This window comes from Thunnus albacares, chromosome 6 (genome assembly GCF_914725855.1).
Source record: "Thunnus albacares chromosome 6, fThuAlb1.1, whole genome shotgun sequence".
NCBI classification, from domain to species: Eukaryota; Metazoa; Chordata; class Actinopteri; order Scombriformes; family Scombridae; genus Thunnus; species Thunnus albacares.
In genome coordinates this window covers 17,791,166-17,805,317 of record NC_058111.1, presented here as the reverse complement: position 1 = coordinate 17,805,317, position 14,152 = coordinate 17,791,166, and the positions used below count along the sequence as shown (strand labels likewise).

Below are 14,152 nucleotides of genomic sequence, written 5' to 3'. Positions count from 1 at the left end.
GTAAATAAAATGTTGAGAAAACATTTTAAAAACTGCGTCATGGCTCAGTTGCAGTTGCTTTTGACTGTGTGATGATGTGACTGTCTTTTCGCACACACTGTAAAATAATCACAATCTATTTCATACATATATTGTCTAATTGTCCACACTAGACATTACTATAGAAAGGGAAGAAATAATAATACAGGGATGAGGTTCTGCTTTTTCATAAGCAGTGTGGTGAAGAGACGTACATACAGAGCATAGTGTTGCAGCTTCCACTGCTGCAGCCATCTGAACATAAAGACCATTTCATTGCATCAGTGTAACAAGCAGCTAAATGAGAGGACATCAGTAAAGTTAAGTTTATTGGCAACACAGTTAAAAATATCCCAACAGAGTGCATACTGGTAGCCCACTGGTTAAGACACATACCACATAACTGCAATGTCAGCGGTTTGATCCCGACAAGTGGACCCTTGTTGCATATCATCTCCTAGTCTCTCTCTCCCGCTTGTTTCCTGTCTATTCTCTACTGTTGCTTTAATAAAGGATTAAAAAAAATGCCCCAAAAAATATATTTTTAAAAAAAATCCAGACAGACAGAGAGAGCCAAAGAGAAAGGGAGAGTAAATGCCTCTGCTTGTTGATGCTTACATACTGTATATACATGAACTAGCAAATGCATGTGCGTGTGTACCTGGCATTGATGTTGTGTTTTTCTGCTCTAATCAAAACCCAGTCAACAAAAGCTGTTTTTCCCCGCTAGCTGCCAGGAGATAATAGCTCTCCACAGGAGCAAAAGAAGAGAACATTTTCAGCATTTATAGCTATATTTCCATGAATCAAGGCATAAGCACAAGCACCGTTTGTGGAGCTTGCACAGTCGGCCGTGGAAACATATCTTTAGTAATTTTGTGACCAAAGGCGTTAGCGCAGCAGCGGTGCACATGTGCTGCAGGTGTAAAATGGTTTAGAACAGGGGGAATAAATTACAATAAGTGTTTGGTTGGCATCAATCATGACTAATCAAATCATCTCCTCTAATTCTCCTTAAAAGCAACGCTCTCTCAACAATGCACTGACTGTAATGGATGAGAAGAGTCAAGATCTGCGGCACAAAAACAGCCGCTGCTAAGAGGAAATTGATGTTCTTGTCTGGGAGATTCAGCGCTGTAAGGTGCAAATGTGGGATGAATAAAAATAAACAGAGGAAAAAAAATGTCCCTCTTTATTCCTGTACGAAATGCAGAGCAAAGTATTAAGTGCCATTTATTGCATAATAGACACTTAATACGCAGCGGAAACAGAGCTATCGCTGAATGATGTAGGTAGGGGCCTGATCATGCAATCTCTAAAAGTAATCAGAAGTATCTCCAGTTGGATTCTGAATTTCTCAGGGAGCTAGAATAAAAAGGATGCGGTCTAGCAGCAGTATTCTGGTCCACTTGCCTAACAATGTCAAGTGAAAAGGGAGTTAGAATCATTGAAGCGGGATGAAATAAATGTGTAAGTGATCATGTCCATCTCAGGTAGAGATAAAATGTTACAGCAGCGTTTCTCATCTGGAAAAACAGACATGAAATAAACATACTGACAAACATGCTGACATGCTGGTCAAGTGTGAACACCTACTCTAACGTGCCACATATGTTTCTGAGGTTATATTCTGACAGATAATGAAAGAAACCCACTGATTTCCTTCATCTTAGTGATAAGATAGGCTGTCCGGGGCAAAAACATGATGCTCTGTAGTGAGTTTCAAGATTTTTTTTTTCTATCAAATCCTTGATACATTATAGATTTTTCACGCTTGTGTATAACTGTCTGTTATAACTGTATTTTGACATTTTACAATGCAAACATGAATGAGTAGATATCATCTGTAAAGCAGTAAGCAGTAGACACCTTGAAAATTATTCAAGGACCTTTGTAAGAGGAAGGCTAGCAGTGGATAGAAGAGATCGTGAGAAGAGACAGCTGGTCCATTTTTGGTTTTATAGGCTGGCATATCAAGGTTTTATTCCAGATGGATCCAGTAGAGAGGAGAGCAGTGTGAGTTTTGTTTGAGGGTGTGAAGGTTAAATTTCTGTTTAAATATCAGGCAAACAAGATCACAGATTCAGCACATCCCTGACACAGTCTACACCCCATATTGCAACTTCTCATTGTAGCACTAGTGCATGGGATCGTGCTTTTATCACTCACTTTTACTATACATGCAAACCATTGGTGTTGTGGCTCCAACTGATAATCAAAATAACATTTGATGGTGTTTAAATGTGCAACAGTGCTCTTATTCACCTTCCATATCACATTACTCCAACCATTCAGGATTCATCTGCAGCCACCACTAAGATTTAATGGATTATCTATAGGCTATATGGTAATATGCAACAATAATATGACATCTCCATATATTTACTTTATTATATGAATATTTACCTCTTTTCAATTTAAACTTCAGCGATGATTCTGCTGTACGATGCCCTGGTTATGACCTTCATTCTGCACCACCATGGTACAGTAAATTATACAGTAACACTGTTCATATTCTCACACTCACTGTTTTATATGAACTAAACTCATGCCTTCCATCGCAGCATCAGGGAATCTCCAAAACACATCAGCAATCCCTGCAGCTTGTAATTAGTTTGTTAATAATTTAAGTACCACTGTTTTCATGTGTATGGCTGAGGATAAGGGAGGCATTTCTACTTATGTATGTGAACATACACATAGCCAAATGGGCAAACATTCATTTGAATTTATCTTTATCAATCTCATTGAGGATACATTAATTCAGGAGGGTGTGTGTGTGTGAGTTGGGATGTGTGATTGAAACTACACACACACACACACACACACACACACACACACACACACACACATACACACACACACACACACGTTATACATGACTGTGCACTGTGACTTTGTCAGATTTCCTGAATAATTTATGTGGTAAGCTCAGGAGCAAAGTAGTGTGCATAATTGCATAACATAACTCATGTTTGCCATTGCATCCAGTCTTAATGAGTTAACTAAACAATTGGTCCCAGCACCTGCCCTGATAATTAAAACCTTAGAGATTAATCATAAATTCTCCTTCATTCAGTCAGTGCCTTAGGTTGAGATCTATCTTTGCGTGTACATGGGCTCCATTCTAATCTAAAAACACCTTTTCCTGCAAAAGAATCCTGAACAAATGAATCTTCTAATTAGGTGACTGATTTTTGAGGAAACATATCCTGTAACAAAGAACACTGTTGCCTCCAGGTGAACACACTGTTCCATAATTAATCTCCTTTTTCTTTCTGTTATGTACCCCCTACTTTCACTGAGCTTTCACTGAGAGAACTGAGCGGTTGGCTCATGTAACAGGTGGTCATCTAAAAAGGGGTTTAGCTAAGATTTGCCCTGTAGCATCAGGTCTCTGAGTACACATGTATAAGTGTCATTAACCTAATGGCTCGCACAGCTCATGGCTGAGTAATTAAAAGCAGGGAGATTAATCATAAAGTCTCCTCATATGGCTCCACAGCTGGACATCAGTCTTTGCTTTATGAAATGTGAAAGTTTCACTATCAAGGAACTAAGGGCTTTGCTACAATTCAAAGGATATTTCAAAGCATTGCGGGATACTTCCCTCACAGTTATTTACTCTCCTCCCCTCCCGACATGCCATCTTCTGTGCTCTTCCAGTAACAGTAAGTTAAATGAGTTCATAGATGCCAACTGAAGTCAGAGAGTATGAGGGCAGAATGAACCTGACTGGAGGCAAGGGCACAATGACTCATCTGTGGTGGGTCTAGCAGCCAGTCTTAATAAGTCACTGTGAGTGTGGATGGGGCTGAACCGAGGGGAATTGACAGTGTGGTGCTGCTGACTTGTGGGCATTATCTCAGCAGGGCTAATTATAGTATTAGACTCTACCTGTGGGCTTCAATTTCACTGATCCACCCTGCATGCCCTAAGGAGCCTGGGCACACAGACACATATGCACACATATGAACATACACTCACATGTGCACACACACACACCAACTTAGTGTCCCTAGAAATTTTGTTGCTATTAGACAATTCTGCAGCACATGATGTATATCCAGTGCATATAGTACTTTCAATACCAATCCAGGAAGTAGCCGGTCCCTCATGTAGCAAAACAAAAAGTAAGCAGGATGGCAGATTAGCATATAGCATGTCTGAGTTTGAAACAATTCATGCTTTTTTTAAATAGTAACCACTACCTTTCTTGACTTTCAGTGTTTTGCCATAGCTTTGCCATAGTTTAACCTAAAATAAGAATTAGAAAGTCAGAAAACATAGTAATTTTGTATAACAGAGGTACTTTTTTCCTTTGCTTTCATTTTTTGATCCTTTAGATTTGTATTGAGACCCCTTGAAATGGTCTTGACCCCCAGATGTACAGCATACCTGTATGTGTTTCTCACCCAAAATAGCAACACAGTTGAGGCAGACAGTAATCAAGTGGAGAGAGAGGTGGTAAGACATGCAACAAAGGTAGCCAGCTGGAATCGAACCAGCAGGGACATTGCTTTTATGAGGCATGTGCTGTTACCATTCGACTATCCAGGGACTTCCCCTGTAGCTACAAGATAAAGACACAAAGGAAATGTATGCAGTGCTAGTGTATTTTCTAGACAAGGCTTCTCTCCAGTGAGAATCACTACATCAGGATCACCACAGTTTGCCTTCTTTACATCTATCTCAACACAAACTGCAAGCCACCCCAACTAACAGCTCCAGCCATGTCAGTCTTGAGAGGCTGGGTAAAGACGGTGCAGGCACAGCTTTTGCTACTGAGAAAGTGGAGCCAATTGAATTTAGTCCACTGAGAATCCTCAATCATGTTCTCCCACTGAGTGTGAAAAAAGGGAGCAAAGAAGCAAAGAAAGATTTGTCTGACTTTTTCCTGTGGAGCTAGTATGGCTGCTGCTCCCCCAGTACTCCAGGATGCTCTGCAAGTGATTTATAAAGTAATGTAAAGAAATCTGAGAGTTTTTGTTTAACAAGCCTCAGGCAGCAACTCTTGTGGTGTTTGTGAGTACGGTGGCAGGTTTCATACAACGTGTATGCACCAGTGTTTAGCTATAATACAACAGTGTGAAGTTTTATTTTGAGTAAGAATGTCAGTCAAGTGTCAGAGTGTCTTAATGAGGTCTAAAACTTGATTGGAGATTATTTATATAAATCAGTTGATTGTCAGCTGATGACATGAATTGTGTGTCCTGCCTGGACTAATGCATACTTCATTAAGTACATAATTAATCAACAGACATCAACATGCTGTTATTTGTCAGATGTAACATTTGAAATAATGCTGACTACCAAAATCCAGCTGTTTTCTCCAAAGGAGCAATTCCAAATATATTACTATTAATAATAATTATAGATAATATACCGTATACTATGAATGATACAGTACATGCTAATGTTGACAGTATCCTTATTTGACTTAGTGTGAAAGAAATCAATGTACCAAAAAAAAAAAAAATAAAATAAAAAATCAATGTATCCTTTGGTACTGACAGGAATCACATGCATGTACCAAAGGATGTCAATGAAAGTGTGACACTGAAATGCTATTGTACTGCCAATTTTACATTTAAAAACTAATAAAATGTTTAACAGAGTCTATCTTACATGATATTTCCTTTCCAAGCTGGTAGAGAAGCAATTACACAAGGATCTTTTGAGAGCTGTTTTGTTTTGAATTGATGGATAATATAAACACCACATTCGAAATTGAGCAATTTTAAAATGCCTTCTGACATTTCTAAGCATACTTAGATGTACGGGAAATCTGATGAAAGTTTAAATGCCAGGATCGTACAAGCCATTTCTATTATATGCAGACAAAATCACAAGGTGACATTATAAATGTGAACATCATGTAACACAAAAACAAAGGTTGTTTTGGCCATGGTTTAGCAAAGGCATACTGTATAGCAGTAAATGTAAGATTATTGTATCATTGTATCAGAGGAAATTTAATGACCTTAACAGTCCATGGTCAGTTGTTTTTTTTAATGAAGTTGATGGAGCATACATGTGAGAGATGGGACCATCTGTAGTAAAGCAAACTTTATCCTCTATCTACTCTATCTAACATCACAAGATTTGGGGAGTGACTTCAAGAAAGAGATTAAAAAAACAAAAGAAGTATATCTCTATATGGTTGGGGTAGCAATTTGAGATGACCGGGAATATTGCTTCTTCACGTTGCAAAGAGCAAGTTGACGAGGTTCAGCCATCTGTTAAGGATGTCCCTGGGCATCTCCCTACGGAGGTGTACGACTGGGAGGAGACCATGGGGCAGACCCAGGACATGCTGGAGGGATTACATCTCCCAGCTGGCCTGTGAGCACTTGGGGATCACTTAGATCAGAGAGCTGAAGGAAGTTGCTGGGGAAAATAACGGATGGGCTGGCCTGCCCATCCTGTTGTAACTATGGCCCTGACGAGACCGAGAAACTAAAAAATTAATGAATAAATGGGAAAATAAAATCAACAAACACAGACAGCCTGGCTCTCAAGATATCCCTGCGGTCCTAATAATAAGAAAAGTGGGTTTTTTTTAAAATAAATGTCAGTGGCAGTAAAATAGTTTTTTTTTAAATATATTCCCCTGCTGCCTTTTGCATAAATATATACATGCCTTAAAATTAGATCCATTAATCTATGGAACAAACTACATATGGATCAATTTAATAGTAGAATTACATGCACACAATTGAAACAGACATTGATTTATGCATACATAAATATTCAGGAACCTCCCCCACTTTTTTTAAAGATTATGGAATATGTCCTATGTCCTATGTCCTGGAGCAGAGCTTGTACTGTCACTCTATTCTAGCTCATATGATCTAAATTCTGTTGTTTATTTTAATGTTGGTGTTAGAAATATTCCAGCAAATTTCTAAGACAATTAACATTAATCCTGTTCTCTGGTTTGAAAAGGGACCACATACTGTGAGTATTAAATCCAAAGCCTAATTCTTTTCAGTATAACAGAGAGCACATCACATTTAAGTTTAGGATAAAGGATATCTGCTGAGGTAATTTCACAGCACTTGAGTGAGCCGACACCCAGTGGGTGCCAACAGCAAAATTTTATGTTCCCTGTGGTGAAGACCAATGCAAGGAAACGTTCTGTGGGCTTCAGAGCGATAAGAAAAACCTGATGTGAGTGTCTGGAGTTTTTAATAAACAGGAGATACATCTTCTACCTGTCTGTCGAGAGCTACACTGATGAATACAAACACTCACTTCACTTATTTTGAATTTTTCTGCCACATCCTCATATCTACTGTCACCTTCAGCTGTTGTTGATGCTAAGAAGGCAATGAAATGTAACAATTTCGTGCATAAAAAATGCAAAACCTTAGTTCTCACTTCAGATTATTGATATAATCTTCTATTATTTGCATAAAAATAATATCAACAGGGGCTATAAACAGTGGTGAGATGTAACTAAGTACATTTACTCATGTATTAAACTTTGAGATACTTGTACCTTACTTTTTATTTCAATTTTATGCCACTTTATACCTCTATTCCACTACATTTGTTACTCAATTACATTTATTTCACAGCAAGAGTCACTAGTTTTCTTTTCAGATAAAGACTTTACATATCAAACAACAATTTCTAAAGTATGACGCAGTTATAAATTAAAATACCCAACAGTACATAAATCTGTTGATATTAGCTCCACTTTGACAGCAATAAAATTCTGCTTACAGGTTAATGCATCAGTAATAAAGATGCTGATAATATGCCACTTCTAATGTAGCACTAATGAAGGATCTGTAGTTCTCTGGACTATGTTTTGCTGATTTTCCCTCCTTGTATTAACAAAGACAGACATCAGCTTATGGTGGTGATTATGTGTGTATGTGTGGAAGACGATTTCTCTAAATTAACATAAGAAGCAGCTTATTGGCTGGATGAAATCAGACAGCAGACGCTCTTTCACTTAACTAATGGGGGAATACCACCCACAACAACAAGCTGCACCATATGGTTGTGAACACGGATTTTCATGTACTATTATGCAGTATTTCTTCTTGTTTAAATGTTTTACTTGTGTAGTCAAAGGTCTGAATTAATAACAAGGTCTTCTCAACATTTTAGTCTTTTGTGAATCGATGTTTCCTGATATACTGTATTAACATTTCATATTTGTTTTCTCCTAGACAAATAGTCTACAAAAATATGCTATTCATGATTGGTTTGCAATTCACGTGTCTGTGCGGTGTTGCTTATTAGAGGCAATACTGAAGTGAATTCAATTACTTTTACTTTCTAATGTCAATATCACTTTAATTCATCTATTGCTCGACAATAATTTCTACAACACTGCAACTTACACATCATTCCATGGCTGTAGTAAAATGCCATATGTCATAAAAGTCACTAAACATCCCAATCAGAAGGTCCATCAGATGACATGTAGACCTACTGTACATACCATCCTCTGGCCTATCTTATTTGCAAACAAATGTCCATTTTATCCACTGGATTTGCCAACAACACAGCAGAGACAAAGAGAAGTTCCTCAGTTCACCTACACTGAGCTTGCTGCTGGCTGCTAGCTGCTGGCTGCCGGCTGCTGGCTGCTGGCTGGTTCTGGCGGGAAATGTGGCAGGGGCGTGAGGTTGTTTTTGGCCCTGATACATTGAGAGAAGGCCAGACAGTGACATTATGCCAGCCAGGCAGGGCTCGAGGGACAGCCATGTTAAATACCATCTCCTGGAGCGCAAATGGCAGGGAGTTTGTGGTGGCGTTTGGGGGTATGTGTTTGTTTGCATGCCTTGGTGTGCTTCGAAATGTGTATGTCTGTGTCTGTGCTTGTGCATGTTTGTGCCTTGTACTGTGTATAAACACACACGCGCACACACACACACACACACACACACACACACACACACACACACACACACACACACAGAGGCAGAGCACATGCAAACACATAGTGACAGTACACTGGCAAAGCGACTGGCGCTGTGCACAGATGACATTAGAGGAAGGGGGAAAAACAGGCCAACCACCTAATTATCCATCAACGATGCAACATGACTGAGAGAAACATTAACTACCATCGCAGTGGAGGCACCTCTGTACAATAAGGTGCAGTGGGGAAAAGAAGGCAGAGAGAAAGCAAAGACATCGGCCTGCGAGACATTTATTGAACAATATTCACACAAAGAAATAATTTGTTCTTGGTTGTGTTGATACAGTAAACTCTGAAGTCGTGTTGTTTTCAAAATATAGAAAATGGTTTGGGGCATCATATGCCAAACGACCCAAAAAAAAATTCTGCATATCAAGCTGTGCACTAGCAGAGATGTGAGGCAGGGAGCAGACAGAGGAGAAACTTTGTGATTACAAAAAATGTCTTGTTCAAAAATAAGAAATGTTCATACTGTTCAAAGACGACATTTCAACTGACTCAATTTTGTCAATTTTCAAAATACGGGAGGATAAAAAGGATCATTTCTCTCACACAGTTGGAGAAGTAAAGGGAGAAGGATGGAAAGATCAGAGGAGGTCTGCATTAAAGTTACAATATGCATACGTGAGCTTGTATGACTGAGACTTTCATTATGTGAAGAACTAAATGCATAACACCAGAAAGGACAAAGAAAAAAATATGTGTTATCAATAGTTTTAGTCTTATTTTCTGCTATTAAAACTGTACTTCTGCTCCAACTCAAAAAACATCCACAATTTTAATCCACGGTTCATAGCCTTACAATAACCACGTGGGGATTTGTGTGGGGCTTTGTGTTATTGACTTCCACCCCTCTACCCCGAAAACAAATCTTACTCTTGGCTGTTCCTGAAAGTTGACAACCGTGCTACAGTATAAATTTAAAGCCAGCCACTGAGAGAGCACGATGGGAGTACAGACTGTGAGCTGTAGAATCAATCTCATTCTTTAGCCCTACCTCCCCATCGGTTTCTATACAGTATGTATATTATATATATATATACACATACATACATAAATACACACACACACACAGTTTCCCACCTAATACGAAGGATCTATACATACATAAAGAGACAGTCAGTCAAACTTTTGGTAGACAAGGAGCTAGTGACAAGGTGTCAGAGACCTGCTGACTGTAGGAGAATAATAACAAGGAGAAACAACTCCCAATGGTTATCAACACACTCTGGCAGGTTATGAGACTTTTGAACCATGCCCTCTCAAATACAGTTTTGGTCCGCCGATCACCTTTTCCAGAACCAGAATATCACAGTGAGTTCTGCTCAACTTTGAGCTTTGAGCTTTTATTTGGACTGTTCAAGCAGCTGGCATTACACAGTCATTGATTGAGCTGGAAATGACTTGATTGAGCTGGGAATGATGTATTTAGAATAGTTAAGTGGTAACGCAGAACTTAATAATTGAGGGGCTATAATATGTCATTTAAATGTGGGTTTCAGGTAAAATTCATAATAGTGTGTGAAAACTCAACATGTGGGTTAGCAATGTTACTTGTTGTTGCTGTGCGTAACAGTATGATGTCATTGACGACAACAAGTTGGAATATTGCCATTATCAGGATATGATTTTTTTTATCATATTAAAAATCATAATGATATTATCATGAACGATATGGGTATGATATGGCAAACCCCTATTAAGTAACATGTAACAGGTTGTTTTCAGCTTATTATGGCTTCAATTACAGACAAAGCTGTGCCATTGTATATGAATGAATATACAGTAAAAAGTCTGTACAGTACATCATGAAACTTCTGTATCTATTTTCAGTTATATAATAACAATTAAAATCTCCAGCTGTGTGTTAAAAATGTCTATGGTGTATTGCGGTATAGCCTAAGATGATAAAACTTTCTGCACAGACCTCTCTATGACTTTTCTCTGCAACACTGCAAAAGAGCAAATGTGGATATTTTTTTGTCTAGGTTTGGGAGTATTTCAGAGCCAATTAGGACTCTGTCATATCTACACATGAATTTTTTAGCCTGTTGATACCTCAAGCAATGTGTGACTGAGGAAACATGAGTTCTTCTCAACACTTTTGATTGAATTTCCTCAGCCAGTTTGAGAGGCTGTGAAATTCTGGTTGAACTATCAATTTGAGCTGACATTTCTACTCAGTAATTTCATTTCAACTCAAGCTCGATAATTAAAAAAAAATGAAATTAATTTATTCACTGATTTTTCAATTAATATGAAAAAGAAAATCCGTTTATATATGTGGTATGCAAATGTGTGTTGTAACGTCTCTAAACCAACAAGAAAGAAGACGTCCAGGGTCAACATGTGTATAAAGCAGCTTTTAACCGTTACAAGATTGTAGATTTAGTTGTATGATTTACCTATTCTGAAGGAGAGCGGGCCACCAGAGGTGCTTCTCACCCACATGGCTAAGAAGAGCAGAAGCGCCCAGGCTGTGAGCATCTTCTATGACTCCTCATGGGTCCTGCCCCGGGGGTGCCCCTGTCACAGCCACCTGAAAAATATACAGAGGAGAGCATACTTTTTATACATCAACCATCATCACCAAGGACAGACAAGCCAAAGCAGTTCAGCAAACTGATAAACCTGCAGACAAACAGTACTTCCTCTCTTTCTCTCTCTTTGCATGCTGGGAAACTGTTAATGAGAGTGTGAAACTGCTTTGTGCTGCTCCCCCTTTGCGGTTGTTTGTTCCTGCATGATTAGTTAAGAGTGAGTTTGTGTGTCTATTTTTTGTTGTTTGTGTCAGAGATGGAAACATTTTCCTTGTCTAGTCTTGAGGACAGGAAAATTAATGTACAGTCAACCATAATGTCTGTGTTTGACTACTGTTTTATTCTTGTGCTGCTCGCTCTACCTTTAAACTGTTAAAAGCAGTTTATCATTGTGCATTTCATTAGAGTCTAATATCGCACACATCACTGTGTACTATATGAAAAAAAGTAGGCTGGTCCTCACTATCATTCTTATTGATTTAATCTTCTTAAAATCAAAACCGCTGCTCACCAGACCACATCTAAGGACTATTTAACTCCAGTTACCCTTTGCATAAATACTGAACTCAGGAAGACTGTGTTCCACTATTTTGCACATTATAAATGGAATGAATTGCAGAAGATTTTAAAACTTAAATGTCTCATCTCACAGGCCAATTTAAAACATTAATCTTGAATCTATTTAGTAATGTCTGTTGTTTCTGAAGCTGTCTGTGCTTTTATTTATCTTGTCGCAAAAAGATTACCTGATTAAATAAATGTTACAATGACTTACGACTTACATGAGATAGCACAGGTGTGCCCTGCTTTGACCCAAACATTTGTCCTGTATTGAAGGTCTAGAGAGCTTTGCTTTATTCTTAAATCCTTGCATTGAACCCAACACCCTGTCGACACAGAATGCGTATCAGCTGTGTTTTTCAGTCATCTGTCTCACGCGTGTCTAATGGAAAAGCTACACTTCTATTTTAATCAACATAGCTGTCTACACAGGCTGTGTAACAGCTCACGTTTCATCACATTTTCAAGTAATTTTCTTCAGTTTCATGCACATAACTACGCTTATTGTGTAATGCGTTCTGAGCACTGACAAAATGCAGGTGAGCCCAAAACAATACAACGCACTGATGACATGCTGCTTTCACCACAAACCTGTGTAGAGTGTAAGTGTGCAGCCTTCTTCTTTTGTTATTTAACCTTTATTTAAACCAGGATAGTTTGACCTGAGTATGAATGTTCTTGTACAGCAACCCTCTCTTTTATACTCACAACTGTTGACCATTGAGCTTCCCCCACACAGATTAATGCTGCCATTTTAGGGATCAAACTGGTAACCTCCCAGTCACAAGCTACGTGTCCAGTATTGAAGATGCCACTGCTCTACTGTATATGTGGAGGTAGAAAAATAAAATCCTTTCAAGCATGTAGTAAATGTACATCTCACTGGCTTTGAAACTGTAATGTCTGCCTTATGGATGGGGAGCAAGCTGGTTATGACAACCTGTCATATGTATCTGTTATATATGAATGAGGCTGTGGACTCTGTTTGCTATGTTCATACTCTGAAGCGTGGTGTCCTCTGTGCCCTCTGATTCTCCACATACCTCTCCTCTGGTTGAGTATGGCTGTCTCAGTATCTGTTGTGGTTTATCCTGTGATTCTGATGGGTCATTGTTTGACTTTTTTAATTCCACACTCTGTTTCATCTAGTTTATCATTTGTCTAGTGTCTAAATCAATGTGACAGCTGCCTCTCATTCACACAGGCAGAAGACTGCAGAAAGCAGTTTTTCTTTTTTTTTTGACATGGTAAAAGTGACTGACCAAAAGAGAGAAACAGACTTCACAAATGGTTGATAGCGGTCCAACTCCCGTTGCCCAAGGCAGCTGGGCAACTGTTACAGTTGTGCTCTTCCAAATTTAAAAAAACAAACATACTTCACGCTCTTCTGGACAAAACATAGAGGGTTAGCTCCAAAAAAACAAAAACATGTCAATGCTTTGAAGAGGGCATCTAAGCCTAAAATATCGACCAATGTCACAGAGAGCGCAATATGTCAAAGTTATTAAAATGATCATGTGTCAAGTATGTCAGTTTGACTCTTGTGTTTCTTCTGTCTCTTCATACTGTGAGTTTAAGGATAGGGTCTTTAAACATTATAGTTAGAGAGGAAAACTGAGCAGACCTGTAGTTGCAGAGGTGATAAATCAGAAAGAAGTTAGTTATAGTTCTCCTTCAAGAGACCTACAGCAGTGAGGATAATGAGGCACATTGGGGCCTTTGGAGTGGGGACATTATGTTCTTTGTCATGGGAGCAGTTTAAGTACAGTGTAAAGTTGGGTCTGTATTTATCAAAGGTTTCAAAGAAGGAAATCAGTCCTAATTGACCCATAATTCTACTCATGATGGATACATGTAACTGGTCCTACTTTTAGGCTTAGGAGTAAAAGCATTTTATTAAGTCTCTCAACCTAAAAAAATGTTCCTACAGTATCTCTCCCTAGAGTTATAAGGGCTGGAAAGCTATTAGAGGTTCCCAGCAGGTGGATAATGATAGGACAAACATGTGCACATATTCCAGGTGTGGGAATACGTCTCACTTTTAATTTATAAGAAGGAAATTCTTCAAAAACGAAGATTGGATTGAAAC

The 14,152-nt window shown here is 38.6% G+C and overlaps 1 protein-coding gene across 1 annotated transcript in view; it reads right to left on the bottom strand.

Annotated features, from left to right (window-relative positions):
- The window catches only part of grik4 (glutamate receptor, ionotropic, kainate 4), a 305,728-nt gene that overhangs the window by 142,151 nt on the left and 149,425 nt on the right, over positions 1 to 14,152 (bottom strand). The window contains exon 4 of the mRNA XM_044354238.1: positions 11,368 to 11,501. Within this exon, the coding sequence (XP_044210173.1) occupies positions 11,368 to 11,449 (82 nt within the window). The 5' untranslated portion in view covers positions 11,450 to 11,501. The remainder of the gene's footprint in view (positions 1 to 11,367; positions 11,502 to 14,152) is intronic.